This window comes from Maylandia zebra, linkage group LG20, assembly GCF_041146795.1.
Source record: "Maylandia zebra isolate NMK-2024a linkage group LG20, Mzebra_GT3a, whole genome shotgun sequence".
Lineage (NCBI taxonomy): Eukaryota > Metazoa > Chordata > Actinopteri > Cichliformes > Cichlidae > Maylandia > Maylandia zebra.
Genome location: NC_135186.1, coordinates 38035419 through 38047806, shown reverse-complemented (window position 1 = coordinate 38047806; position 12388 = coordinate 38035419). Strand labels below are relative to the sequence as shown.

The window sequence follows — 12388 nt, the reverse complement described above, 5'->3', positions numbered from 1 at the left end:
AGTATCGTCGATACCACCCTGAATTTTACTTGGTATTGGATCGGAAAGGAAATCAGTGGTATCGCACATCACTAGTGCAGGTCTGACCTCGTACAAGGGCTCCCTGCTCGCATTTCCTCCTGACCGATAGGTGTCGCCACTCAGAAAAGCTGAGCAACAACTAACGCGTGGCGCGTGAACGAGGCTGAAACGGTCCGTTAGAGTTTAATGTGAATATAATCCCAGAATGCATCGGGCAGCTCTACGGGCGACAGGAAATGTTTTAGAAATCAAAAATTAAAAAAAATAAATAGTTTTCATAAAAATCAGACACGCAGACGCGATTTACGTGTTTCCGGTGACGAAGCTCCTCCCTTTCCTTTTCGCCACTTAACTTGCACGGTACGTGTGTCTCGCGCTCTCCGAGTAAAAATGTCTGAAAATGTGTTTTATCGTCGGCTGGCTGTGATTTCTGAGCCGGGCTCGTGCTGTGGGTGTGTGTGTGTGTAGCGTGTGGGGGGCTCCCGGGCTCCACGTGTGCTGATGTTAGCGTTTGTGTCCCGCAAAGAGCCGCACGAGGCCGCAGTGTGGGCTCGGGTGTTAGCCTGTTAGCATCGCGGCGGCGCTATGTGTCTGTGTTAGCCTGTTAGCATCGCGGCGGCGCTGTGTGTGTTTTCAAAAGTGTGACGTGTTTGCAGGTGACACCCGAACGAGCTCCAACATGCAGAACGACGCCGGTGAATTTGTGGACCTGTACGTCCCGCGGAAATGGTGAGAGCAGCGAGGAAGAAAGTTAGAGAGACAGGTGATGGCGAGCTGACGTTTAATGAAGTATGTGTGTGTGTTTGCAGCTCTGCCAGCAACAGGATCATCGGAGCCAAAGACCATGCTTCCATCCAGATCAACATCGCTGAGGTGAGAGCTGGTCAGAGGGCCTCGGGTGGTGTGTAGGCGGGTCCAGTGATGATGACGTTTGGGAACAGAGCGTGCCCTGTGTGGTTTGGGGTCGTCTTTCCGTGGCAGGCAGCAGGTTGATCCTGAGATAAGGGGAAACCCCGGGTTTGTGTTCCTCAAAGACAGATGGAGTAGAATAGCCTTTGTCATTGTACACGTACAACAAACTGTAGATGCTCCACACCAACTGTGTCGGAAGGGCGCTTCAACCAGGCTTCGGTCAGCTGCCTCCTGTGTGCCGCCTGGCAGCGTGCCGTGCCATGCCATGGCGCCTTTGATGCCGTGTGTGCTGCCTGTGGGAAACATGGGTAGAAAGAGCCATGTTTTTATGATTCTGTTACCCGGCTGTTTTCTGTTGCCATGGTGACTCCCGGAGCTGAACTCGAGCCTGGTCTGAGCTCATCTCAGACTTTAGTCCGGTACCTGACCTGTAGCAGGGAAACGCTCAGCGTAACGTTAACGTTGCTCTGTTTGTGTTTCTGCTGGCACATTCATCCAATCAAATCTCTGCTCTTGTGGTCTGACCAGCTGAGAGGGCTGGTAGTCCAGTGAGCAGCTCATCACAGGGCTGTGATCCTTAAACATAGTAGCTGGTGTTTGGACCCAGTGGTCCTTGTGAGTGCTCCTCTGTAGATTTGGGACCCCTGGAAGTAGGGCTGCACGATTTTGCATAAAATGAGAATCACGATTTTTTTGGCTTAGAATTGAGATGGCCTGCCTGCATTTGTATAGCGCTTTTCTAGTCCCTAAGGACCCCAAAGCGCTTCACACTACATTCAGTCATTCACCCATTCACACACACATTCACACACTGGCGATGGCAGCTACATTGTAGCCACAGCTGCCCTGGGGCGCACTGACAGAGGCGAGGCTGCCGGACACTGGCGCCACCGGGCCCTCTGACCACCACCAGTAGATCACGATTCTCTTTTCCAGTATAAATATTTATTGCACTTATTAACTGCACATCAACTTCGTAACAGTTGAGACTGAACATAAAAACAACAAATGTCTCACGTTTTGTTGTTGTACTGCTTGAAATTCTGTCTCCACCGTTGCTCGACGCTGCGTGTACAGAGCAGGTACTGCAACAATAGAAAAATAGTTGTGGGACGGCACTGTGCAGCGTTTGTCTAGGGTGTTGATCATTTTCCTAAATCCCTCGTTTTGCACAGTGTTGATGGAGCCATATCTTTGGTCAGGTGATAAGTGATAGCCTCCGTAATGTCTTTGTGCCTGCGGGAGGTCGACGGGTATAGGGAAGCGCTGTATAAGGTTCCCGTTATTGATGTTTGGGTGGTTGACCGGGACGGATTTTCTCCTGTCACTTTCTCGTCATCCCTGACGTGCTCTCCGTTGTTGTTTCCCTGCTAATTTTAGCATCACACGGCACAGCTTCTGTATCACGTGGTATAAGGCTCCGCCCTTGTCATTTGTTGAGCAGGAAGAGTGAGCGCTTGTTTTCATGCAGAGTACGTCCCGGATCAAAATGCGGTACAATCGTCGTCTTTTTTTTGTTTTGTTTTAAATCGTTGTCATTTGGAAATGAGATCGCACATAAGTATGAATCGAGATCGCGATTTTCTAACAATTAATCGTGCAGCCCTACCTGAAAGTTTATTTTAAACCTGTTATTACTGACTTGGTTTTAATTTGGACAGTGATTATAAGTTGGACAACCAAATCAGAGAAGTGGTGAAGTCCAGTTTTTATAATGTAAGGCGAGAGTGAAATCTTTTCTTTTTAGGCAGCACTTGTAATCATGCTTTTAGTGCTGCCCAGTGATCCATGCCTTTATTTCATCCTGTCTGCAGAGTGTAACTCAGTCAGTTGCTGCCGTCACGTCTGCAGCTGGCTCAAAAAGCCGCTGCACGACTGACAACAGGTAAAAAAGAGCATAATCCCGGTGCATGCCTCACTGCGCTGGCTGCCCGTGTCTTTTAGAGTTCATTTTAAAATTCTTATGTTTGTGTTTAAATACTTTCAGTCTTGCCCCGCTTTACCTCTCTGAGCGTCTTCATCTCCACACACCCTGTCGGTCTCTTAGGTCAGCTGACCGGCTGCTCCTGGAGATCCAGAAGGAAGCTCAGAGGGGGCGGGGCCTTTTCTATAGCTCCTGAATTATGGACTAACCTGCCCTTGCACATTAGAGAGGCCGCTTCACTGTCCACTTTTAAAACGCATCTTAAAACCATTTTTATTCTTTGGCTTTTGACCTCAGTGAGACTTAGTTTCTCTTGTGATTAAATTAGTTATTAGCTAACTAATTAATTATTTTACATTTTTCTTTTATTTGGCTTTTATCTATAGCTTATGTAATTTTATTATTTCGTTCCAATGTACAGTACTTTCTGTCAGCTGTGGCTGTTTTCAACTGCTTTCAAAATAAAGATTTTAGCATGATGGCGGCATCAGGAAATGCAGGTGTGCACCGTTACCTCAAAGGGTCCAGATGCGCCGCTCAGCTGGACGTGTTCCTGAGGTAGCATTTTTAAAATGAATGACATATAGCAACATACAGGTGTGTCACCTGATCAGCGGACACCTGTCCGTTCACGACTTGGTGTGTGTGAGCTGGGACTCTTCATGTTGGAAGTGCTGCAGGCAGCGAGAGGACGGCGCTCCATGATTCACGAGTATGTAAATAATGCGGCTCATTATCGTTGGATCTGCGTGCCGTGCACACACATTTGCAAGATGTGTGAACCGCAGAGGCACCAGAGGGAAGCTGGAAACTGATGTTCGCTCACACAGAAGTCGTTCCAGTTCCACGCTCCGGTGGGACGTTCCTGTTCCAGAGGGACGTTGTTCCAGTTCCACGCTCCGGTGGGACGTTCCAGTTCCAGAGGGACGTTGTTCCAGTTCCACGCTCCGGTGGGACGTTCCAGTTCCAGAGGGACGTTGTTCCAGTTCCACGCTCCGGTGGGACGTTCCAGTTTGGAGTTGTGTGGAACTGAAACGCTGATGTGATGCTCGGGCCGCTCGTGGTTAAAGTGACGGGTGTCTGAATGTTTCTTTTGTCTTGTTTCAGGTTGATAAGGTGACCGGACGCTTCAACGGTCAGTCCAAGACCTACGCCATCTGCGGCCCCATCCGCAGGATGGTAAGTGTGAGCAGAACATTAAACACGCCCTCAGTGTTCTAGGTGGAACCACTGAGAGCAGCCACAACAAACCCAGACATCTCAGATTCAGGGCTGAGACTCTGGGATTTTTTTTTCTATAAATCTGAACAGACTGTTTGTGTGTTTCAGGGCGAGTCTGACGACTCCATCCTGAGGCTGGCGAAGAACGACGGCGTCGTGGTGAAGTAAGCAGCTCTCACGTTTGATCGTAAACTGTTAAAGTGAGGCTGGGGTGCAGTGGCGTCACAGCACGGCTTCGTTCAGCCAGCCGTACGTCATCGGCGACCTCGATCACGAACCACGCGACGGCCGCGTCACTGTCACAGAACTGTATTTACGCACAATGATTTTCAGACACGGCGAGCTGATGGAGACAAACAGGATGCAGTGCTAACCAAAGATCACCAAAGAAAATAAATGAAATATCTGAGCGCTGAGTCGTGCGAGTAAAACAACAACGCTGGAAATGTTCTTTAAAAAGACGGAGCAGTAACACGTCAGCATTTATCAGGTTCAAACTCTAAAACTCTCAGAGAAAATAAAGTGACAGTAAAGGGTCATGACATCAGCACAGCATCGTAGCGTTTATAGCTCAGTGTCAGCTGGTGCAGGAGGACCGCCTCCTGTGATCGCAGTAATCTGAGCTCCAGCACCAACAGCTCGTTAAAACGCCGGTAACACCCACCGGTCACATGAGAGGTTACAAACATCTAGAGGCGCCCGACACCAAAGCAGCGGCTCGTCTCGGCCGATGTGACGTCGCTTTTGTAGGAGCACGATGGCCTGGTGGCACTGAGGCTTAATCCACATTAAACCGCTTTCATTTCCCTGCATCATTAACCCTGAAAACACTGCGAGCGTTTGTGCGGACAGTCAGTAAACTTCAACTTCCTGTTTAAACATCAGGATTTAGAGCGCCACTGCCAAACATGTGGCGTCATCAGTTTTATTAATGTGAGACACTTTATTGTGAAAGTGTTTAAAAGAAGACAGGAAGTCTAAAGTGTGCGTCTAACAGCTGTTTCCTGTTTTTCTTTTGCAGGAACTTCTGAGTGTGTGCAGCTGGAGACAGTTTGGAAAATAAAATGAGAAAATAAAATCGTCTGCTGTCGTTTCTTCACGTTTGATGGGTCGCATACGGGTCTGAGCATGCTCAGTGCGTTGGCTGAAAATAGGGCTTCAGTTATTGTACCTGCATAAAAACCAGAGGCTGGTGCTGGTCAGCTAAACACAAACCGCTGAAGGAAGTCAGCTGTGGGTTTGGGGGGGGTCAAAGGTTACTACAAACTGTTTCTGTGGGGAGGAAAGGTGAAAGGTCAGCGAGCTCCAGTGGGTCTAACTGATGCGCCACGTTCTCAGGCATCAGCGAACGCCTCCAGAGGGCAGGGCCGCAAAGATTTAACCAAGATTGTCTCTTTCTCTGCCGAGCAGGCGCTTTCTTAAATCTCAGCATCATATTTGTCTGCAGCGATGGATCTGTATGTGTGTGTTTACCTTTAAAACTTCACTGATGTGTGTGCGCAGCTGGAGTTTGTAGTAATCGTGACGGTCTGAGTGAGAGCAGGTATAATTTCCTCTCAGACTCATTGTTCAGGTAAATCCGAGCTTTGAGATTGTGCTAAGTGTGTTTGTCGTAGCAGCAGTTTACTGTGGCTCTAATGAGATTTCACAAATGATCAATGAAGCTGATAAATGATGTCATATTTTATCCCCTGAGAGGAAACCCAGAGGTTCGAGTCTGGTTCCTGTGATCAGTTGTCAGAGTTCGATGTCAAAACTTCACAAAGTGCATTCTGGGTAAACTTTCATGTTTGATAGGTGTCTGCTCAGGACAGGTGGGAGCAGATGAAAGGTCTCCTTTAACCTCCTAAGAACCGAACTCTTCCACGGCAGCATTTTTAATTTCTCTTTGATATTTGGGCTGATTGGGGCCCGATGAATGTAAAAACAAAGAATTACCAGATTTTTTTTTTAACCTTATTTTTGTTTTTAAGAAAAATAAGAGCCATAAATGAGGATATTCATTTAAAATTTTGATAGAACAGTAGCAGTATAATGTCCTCTTAAGTGGATAACAGGCCCACGTAGAGCAAAATTGAGTATTCTGGTCTAAATAACCTAAAATGTGATGTCCACATATGTGGACGGCAGGTCCTAGGAGGTTAAATGTACAGTTAATACCAGGATCGTCCTCCTGGGACCCTAACACTCATAAACCTGTGAAGAACCGTATGATGCTGCACTTTGTAAATTCACCTTTTACCTTTGAAAAGTCTGAATCATCATGATGAACGTAGGATGTCCCAGCAGGTCCTGAAGGGCACATGAAGTTCACCTGAGACTGGTCCAGGTGGCAAAAATCAATAAAAAGCAGGTGTTTCATAGAGGGGAGGAGCCACAGCCAGGGAAAAAACAGTTTCCTATATCATCCAACAGGGGGCAGCACGAGATAAAAATACAAGCCTGCAAACAGGAAGAAAAACTTAACTTTTCATTTAACAGCAATGGAGGAAACACAGCGAGCTCCATCGACGTGAAGGTGTTAATTCTGCCGTGCAGGATTTCTCTGGTCATGTGACTTTACGTTAGACTTGTAGTCAAGACCGCCTAAACCACAACATCGAGACCAAGTCGAGACGAGACAAAAGTCTTTAAGCTGCAGCCAGATGCTGCTTCGTTTACGGGTCTCAGGCATATTTATGTGTTCTTGCTCTCGCACAGCCCTCCTCACCGCCGTCTACTGCCTCTCACTGAGAGGACCGACGCACGCTCCACTTGACTGTCGCGTCCATCACCCTCTCTGTTTTTCACATGATGATGTTATCCTGTATCCTCGCACGTGATTGGCCACAATATGATTCACTACAAAGCGCTCTGTAAGCACGGCTCAGAGCTGACGCTTTTGCGCATGACACATTATTGAACGTTACGTTGTGTGTCATCGATACTGTTGACTCCAGAGGCGGAGCCAGACACCCGGGGCTTGGCCCTAAAGGGTAGTATGCATGTGGGATGGGGGGTAGAAATGACTGAAAGATTGTCAGGCTCTGTTTTGAGTTTTGTTCAAAAAACAATGACTTCATATAGGGAAAAATATATACCACATATGCAGGACACCTTAAACTAGTTTTCTAATTAAGCAGTGAGGCAGAACAAAGTTGGGCTGTATCAAGACACGAGGACTAAACCCCAATTCAACCAGACCCAGAAATTCCTCTTGTTTTGCATAGAAATATACTGAACAACATACAAAGCATGATAAATAAAATAACATCTACCAGAGTTTTTTCTTTGAAAGAAGCTCCTTATGTCCATTCTTGTATATCAGTGCATTACTGAAACCGGTTTGTTTAGCCGTGGAGGGAAACAACTGAAAATATGAAATAAACACATGTAAGCTGAGACTCTCTAAAGAACCAGGATTGTTGTTGTTCGGCTTTTCATTTCGCCATTTGTTGATTCGCTGGAAGAGCGAGTGACGTAATATTGGTCAAGTGATCCGTTTGATATCAGTCTTTCGTGATGCACCGTCATATTTACATTATTAGTTCAGTACCAATGATTTGCTTTGGTAGCTGCTCAAACTTAAGCTCTCCTCTGTCTGCAGCAAACTGGCAGGCAGCAGCTTCTCCCCCCTCGCTCACAGGCGTCAGTGCTGTGCTCAGTCGCCCAGTGCCTGAGCTCGGATCATACCAAAATTAGGGGGAATTTACGACTGTGCGCTATGTGCTTCGAGTATTGTGTGTAGTTTTTGTTTTATACAGCTGTCAGTCAGGCCTCTAACTATGAAACAAATTACACTCCAAAAGACCCCGAAAAGATGACCCGGGCCTAAGCCCAGTATGACACCCCCCCGCTCCGCTGATGGTTGACTCAAGACCAGATTGAGGGATCTGAGATCAAGAAGACCAAGACCAGGTAAAAGTGGTCTCGAGACCAAGATTGGTTTCCAGACATCCAACTCTATTTTACGTCATCATGGTGTTCAGAGGTGTGTTTAGGTGTTCAGCTCTGGAGGTGCACCTCCTCTTCACCCAGACCTGAACAGTGCTCAGCATCTGTTTGTGGGGCCGAAGGGCAAAAGAAGATGATGGTGATATTTAAAGATTCCGTTCTTCATCAGAGTCTGGATCCTCAAGCCTCTCTGCAGAGGTCAAAGGTCAAGGTTAAATGTGAAAAGCTGGGACTGAACTTCTCACATCAAACCAGAGTTTCATGTCTGTCTCAGTAGAAACTTGCTTGCTGAGGATGATCACACATAATGAAACGCAAAGAAGAGTGGAGAGAAGCTCCGTTACAGCGCCCTTTAATGTTTGGGTGACCGTCTGCCCCAACCTGGCTGTAAGGACGACGTGAGCCAATGAAATGAGAGGTTAGAGAGGGAATGTGAGGTCACAGAGGGGCGTCGTGTGGTTTCAGGGTCTGTAATGAGGCCGGTTTACGGCTCTGTTCCCACACTTTATTGTCCCTCAGGTGAGCCTCTGAGCAGGTGGCTAGCATCTCCTCCTCCTCTGGGGCTGCCAGGTATGTCTCCCCGAGGCCTTCAGGGTCACTCGCACGGCTCTGTGAATCTGAATCTTCTGAGTGTTCTCCATGAAAATCAGATGTTTTATCCAAAAAGCAGAAATGATTTCCCAGATAAAAAACAGAACCATGAAGCTGAGCGGCTGGAGCTGCAGACAAAAATGAATAGATTGTTTGGTCAGCTGACCCAGTAACAGCTGTTTCACTTTCATGGACATATTTCCTTGTTACTGGAACACTGATGATAATAATAAGCTGATGCTAAGGCAGGGCTGGGCAATCTCAGTCCACGAGGGCCGGTGTCCCTGCAGGTTTTAGATGTGTCCTCGAACCAACACAGCGGATTTAAACGGCTAAATTAGCTCCTCCACATGTCCTGCAGTTCTCCAGAGGCCTGGTAACGAACTGATGTGATTCAGGTGTGCTGACCCAGGGTGAGCTCTAAAACCTGCAGGACACCGGCCCTCGTGGACTGGGATTGCCCACCCCTGTGCTAAGGCCTCGTTATCAGAGGGGAAACCTTCTGCTGCGCTCGTCTGACTCTGAGCTGATTAAAGGGTTTTTTGAAAAAGCTGAAGCTGGGTCGTGTCTGAGTGTTTTTGGCACCGAGCGAGTTGCAGCTCGCCAAACAACGTTCTGAACGTGAAGCAGGTACCTGAGACCCCTCCCAGCCGTGTCTCTGTCAAGGTTTTATTGCAGCTGCGACGGCTCCTCCCAGTCTTTATTCCTACGTTCTCCTCGTGGCACTCCCTCACCTCCTCACCTCCTGCTCTTCCTCCCTTTTATCTGTCTTTCCATCATCTCTGTCTCTGTTCGGCTCATCTCTTTGTCTCTTTAGACTTCAAAGCAAAGGAGGAGCAGACGGGAGAGGAGGGCAGGGGTGGGCGGAGCCTGCTGTGTAAACTCACTGAAACATTTTGGTCACAGATTTAATCCTGTTACAAAGAGCCTCCGACTGTCTGACCTGCTGTACAGGTGAACCCACCGTCACCCCCTCCCCCTGTGGAAGGCGTGTCCTCAGCACTCAGGAGGAGGAGGCCACCAGGAGTGTGTTTGAAGGCTTTTCTTGTAGGAAACAAAGAGGCGGACATGTCCACACCTGCTCACACACACAGCGCTGAGAGCAGGCCGCTCTGGCCCAAATGAACACAAATAAACACGTCTGGGCTTTGTTTGCGTCACAAATACGACACGGTGGCGTTCACTTCCCGTCTCTGTCCTCTCAAACCCTGCTGTGTCAAATCTAGATGAGCACAATGGTGACAGTAAACACATCACATGACATTTCTGTGACACCGGTGTTGTGCCAAAAACTGATTTCCAATGTTTCTGTGTATTTTTATGTGTAATATCTTTACGTATGTTGGTAAATAGACTTCGGTGAACAGGGTGACCCAGCTGCTGACAGCTCACCTGATAAATCTTCCTCCGGCTGTTTCTCTTCTCAGTTTTCAGCGTTTTGTCGACCCGTCCCAACTTTTACAGACGTGTTGCCGCCATCAAAGTCAAACTTTATTGAAATGGTTCATTTTCTCCTTTAAATGTTTTCTGTGGTGTGAATAAATTTGGGTTGATGAGAGTCGGAAATGATTTCATTCCGTTTTTATTTCACGCAGCGCTCTGCAGTGTTCCCCTGGGTGTTCCTGTGAATCTGCCAGAAGCTCATTATTCGGAGGATGCGGACACCTCGTGGATGTCGGACGCGTCTCTGGGGCTGACCTCTGGATCAGAGCCTGAATGAAGCTCAGTTCGCTGCTCACTTCAAACTTTGTTCCTTGCTGCACACAGACCTCTTCATCTGTGTGTGTGTTTGGGGAGGCGGGGGTGAGTGGGTTCAATTGATGGAGCAGTTAGCAGTTTCCATGACAACATGTGACCTATCCCTCGCTCCTCCTTTGGTCTCTGTGGTAACCATGAAGTAGATTAGTTATAGAGTTCAGGGAGAAAGACAGGATTAGTGAGGTGAAACGCCAAGGCCTCTTTCTTCTTCTTCTCTTCCTGTGTTTGGCTCGCTGTGAGTTTTTCACACTTTATTTCTCCCTCCTCTCTTGTTCGCGTTCCTTTCATTAAGAGTCCATTTCCTGCAGCAAACACCACGCAGGAAGTAACTCTTCATGGACCGATTTTTCTTCTCCTCACTTCCTGTCTAGTAATGAGCTCACGTGTTCAGACTGCTCTAAACACTCAGTTTATCACAGTTTTTCGCACTCCTGGCTCTGGATGATGTCGTGGACCGCAGCCCCACCCACCTGTTGTTTGTGAGTGTATGTGTGTTGTCATAGTACTAATTTGTATGTTCTGCAGATTACAGAATAGCATAATGTGGGCGGGGCTACCTGATACTGACTTGTGGAGGTGTTGTGTTCCTGTGTGAGACCGAACAGCAGTGATGCTCAGTGTTTTCTTCCTGTGTTGCCTAAACTTCTCATGCCACAGTTTTGTTCTACGTGTACAAGGACAATACACGGCTATTCTACACTAGAACCTCTGCAACTTGAACCAAAGCTACCTGTTCAGTATGAACTGTGCCCGACTCACCTGAGCACCTTTTATCTGTGTGTTTGAGAGTGTGGGAAAAACTCTTTAATCTTCTAAAGTGGCTCCTGGAGCCACGTAATTACATGGCAGCGCTCCATGAGAAACACACTCAGCTCTGCAGGTGTTTCCCATCAACCCTGTGGTTCTTCTGACGTCCAGCAGAGGCAGCAGTGAGTCATGTTAAAACTTTACAGCCTGATACACAAACTGTTGGGTCTCTGTGGATCATTTCCTCCATAGTCACACCTGTACGGGGAGGGTGTTTGTGTAACACGCCTGGTTTAAGGTTTGTAATTTTAGGGCGTGGCCTCTGTGACTGACAGGTGGATGGTGACACAGATGGCTGTAGCTGCTAGGCTAAGCTGGACCTGTGGACCGTTTTTGTGCTGTTGGAGCCTTTTGGAGCATTTTTAATGACATCACGTGACCAATAATATGGCTGCTGTGAGGTCACTGCACTAACAGAGCGCTCACGTAGGCGGAGCTCCAGGTTTGATTTGCAGGTCTCTGTGGATGCCAAACACAGACTAGCCAAATGTCTGAGAGACGCTGCCCCAGCTCCCAGGAGGCAGAGAGCAAGGAGGGCGGATTATAACCACAGAAGAAGAATGACACAGCCACGACAGAAGCTTCAGAGGTCCACAAGCACAGCTGCCTGCAGCTTTGACCTTTAACTAGGCTCCAGTGAACGGCCGCTCGCTCCGTTTTCAATCTGCGAATGGAGTTTGATCGGCGCTCATAAACAGATTTCAGCAACAGTTTTATTACCTGGGCAGGTAATTCCCTGGATCACGTGATGCAGCACACTGAGGAAAGACACTTTCTTCAAGTTCAAATTAAACTACTGCAAGTTAAAGTACTACACAGGTTAAAGTACTCCGTCTCTGAGGCTCCGTCTCTGAGGCCTGCGCAGGTGTCATTCTCCATCAGCTGTTTCCTGTGTTCTGGTTGAGGTTGCACCTTTCAGTCTTACTAAATCACGTGTCTGTTTTTACACAACAATCAGTATTTTAATCAAAGATGTTTCATGTACACTCAGATCTGGACTCTGATTCGTGCTGCTAAAACCAGACCTCAGACATCAAACAGGTACATGGTTTATCTAACAAGAACTCATAAATTCGAGTCTTCAGCCACTAAAATCAGCTTCAGTTGGCCGCAGGCCTACGAGGAAGCTCTGCGCCCTCCTCCTCCTCTGGGGCCGGGCCAGAGATGGGGGTAGGGGAGGGTGAGGAGAGAGAGAGAGAGGGAGGGAGGGGGAGGACTGAG

The 12388-nt window shown here is 47.8% G+C and overlaps 1 protein-coding gene across 1 annotated transcript; it reads left to right on the top strand.

Annotated features, from left to right (window-relative positions):
• Nucleotides 1-243: 243 nt before the first annotated feature.
• Nucleotides 244-5156, top strand: rps21 (ribosomal protein S21). The gene is made up of 6 exons (XM_004567609.4): nucleotides 244-381; nucleotides 678-750; nucleotides 831-894; nucleotides 3965-4036; nucleotides 4187-4242; nucleotides 5100-5156. The coding sequence occupies exons 2-6, from the start codon at nucleotides 701-703 to the stop codon at nucleotides 5107-5109; spliced, it is 252 nt and encodes an 83-aa protein (XP_004567666.1). The 5' UTR covers nucleotides 244-381; nucleotides 678-700; the 3' UTR covers nucleotides 5110-5156.
• The last annotated feature ends 7232 nt before the right edge of the window (nucleotides 5157-12388 follow it).

Excerpts from the sequence above, each read along its gene's own strand:
- rps21 (XM_004567609.4), top strand. The coding sequence starts at position 701 with ATGCAGAACGACGCCGGTGAATTTGTGGACCTGTACGTCCCGCGGAAA. Across the intron at positions 895-3,964 it reads TCCAGATCAACATCGCTGAG|GTTGATAAGGTGACCGGACG; the intron begins GTGAGAGCTGGT and ends GTCTTGTTTCAG. Across the intron at positions 4,037-4,186 it reads GCGGCCCCATCCGCAGGATG|GGCGAGTCTGACGACTCCAT; the intron begins GTAAGTGTGAGC and ends TGTGTGTTTCAG.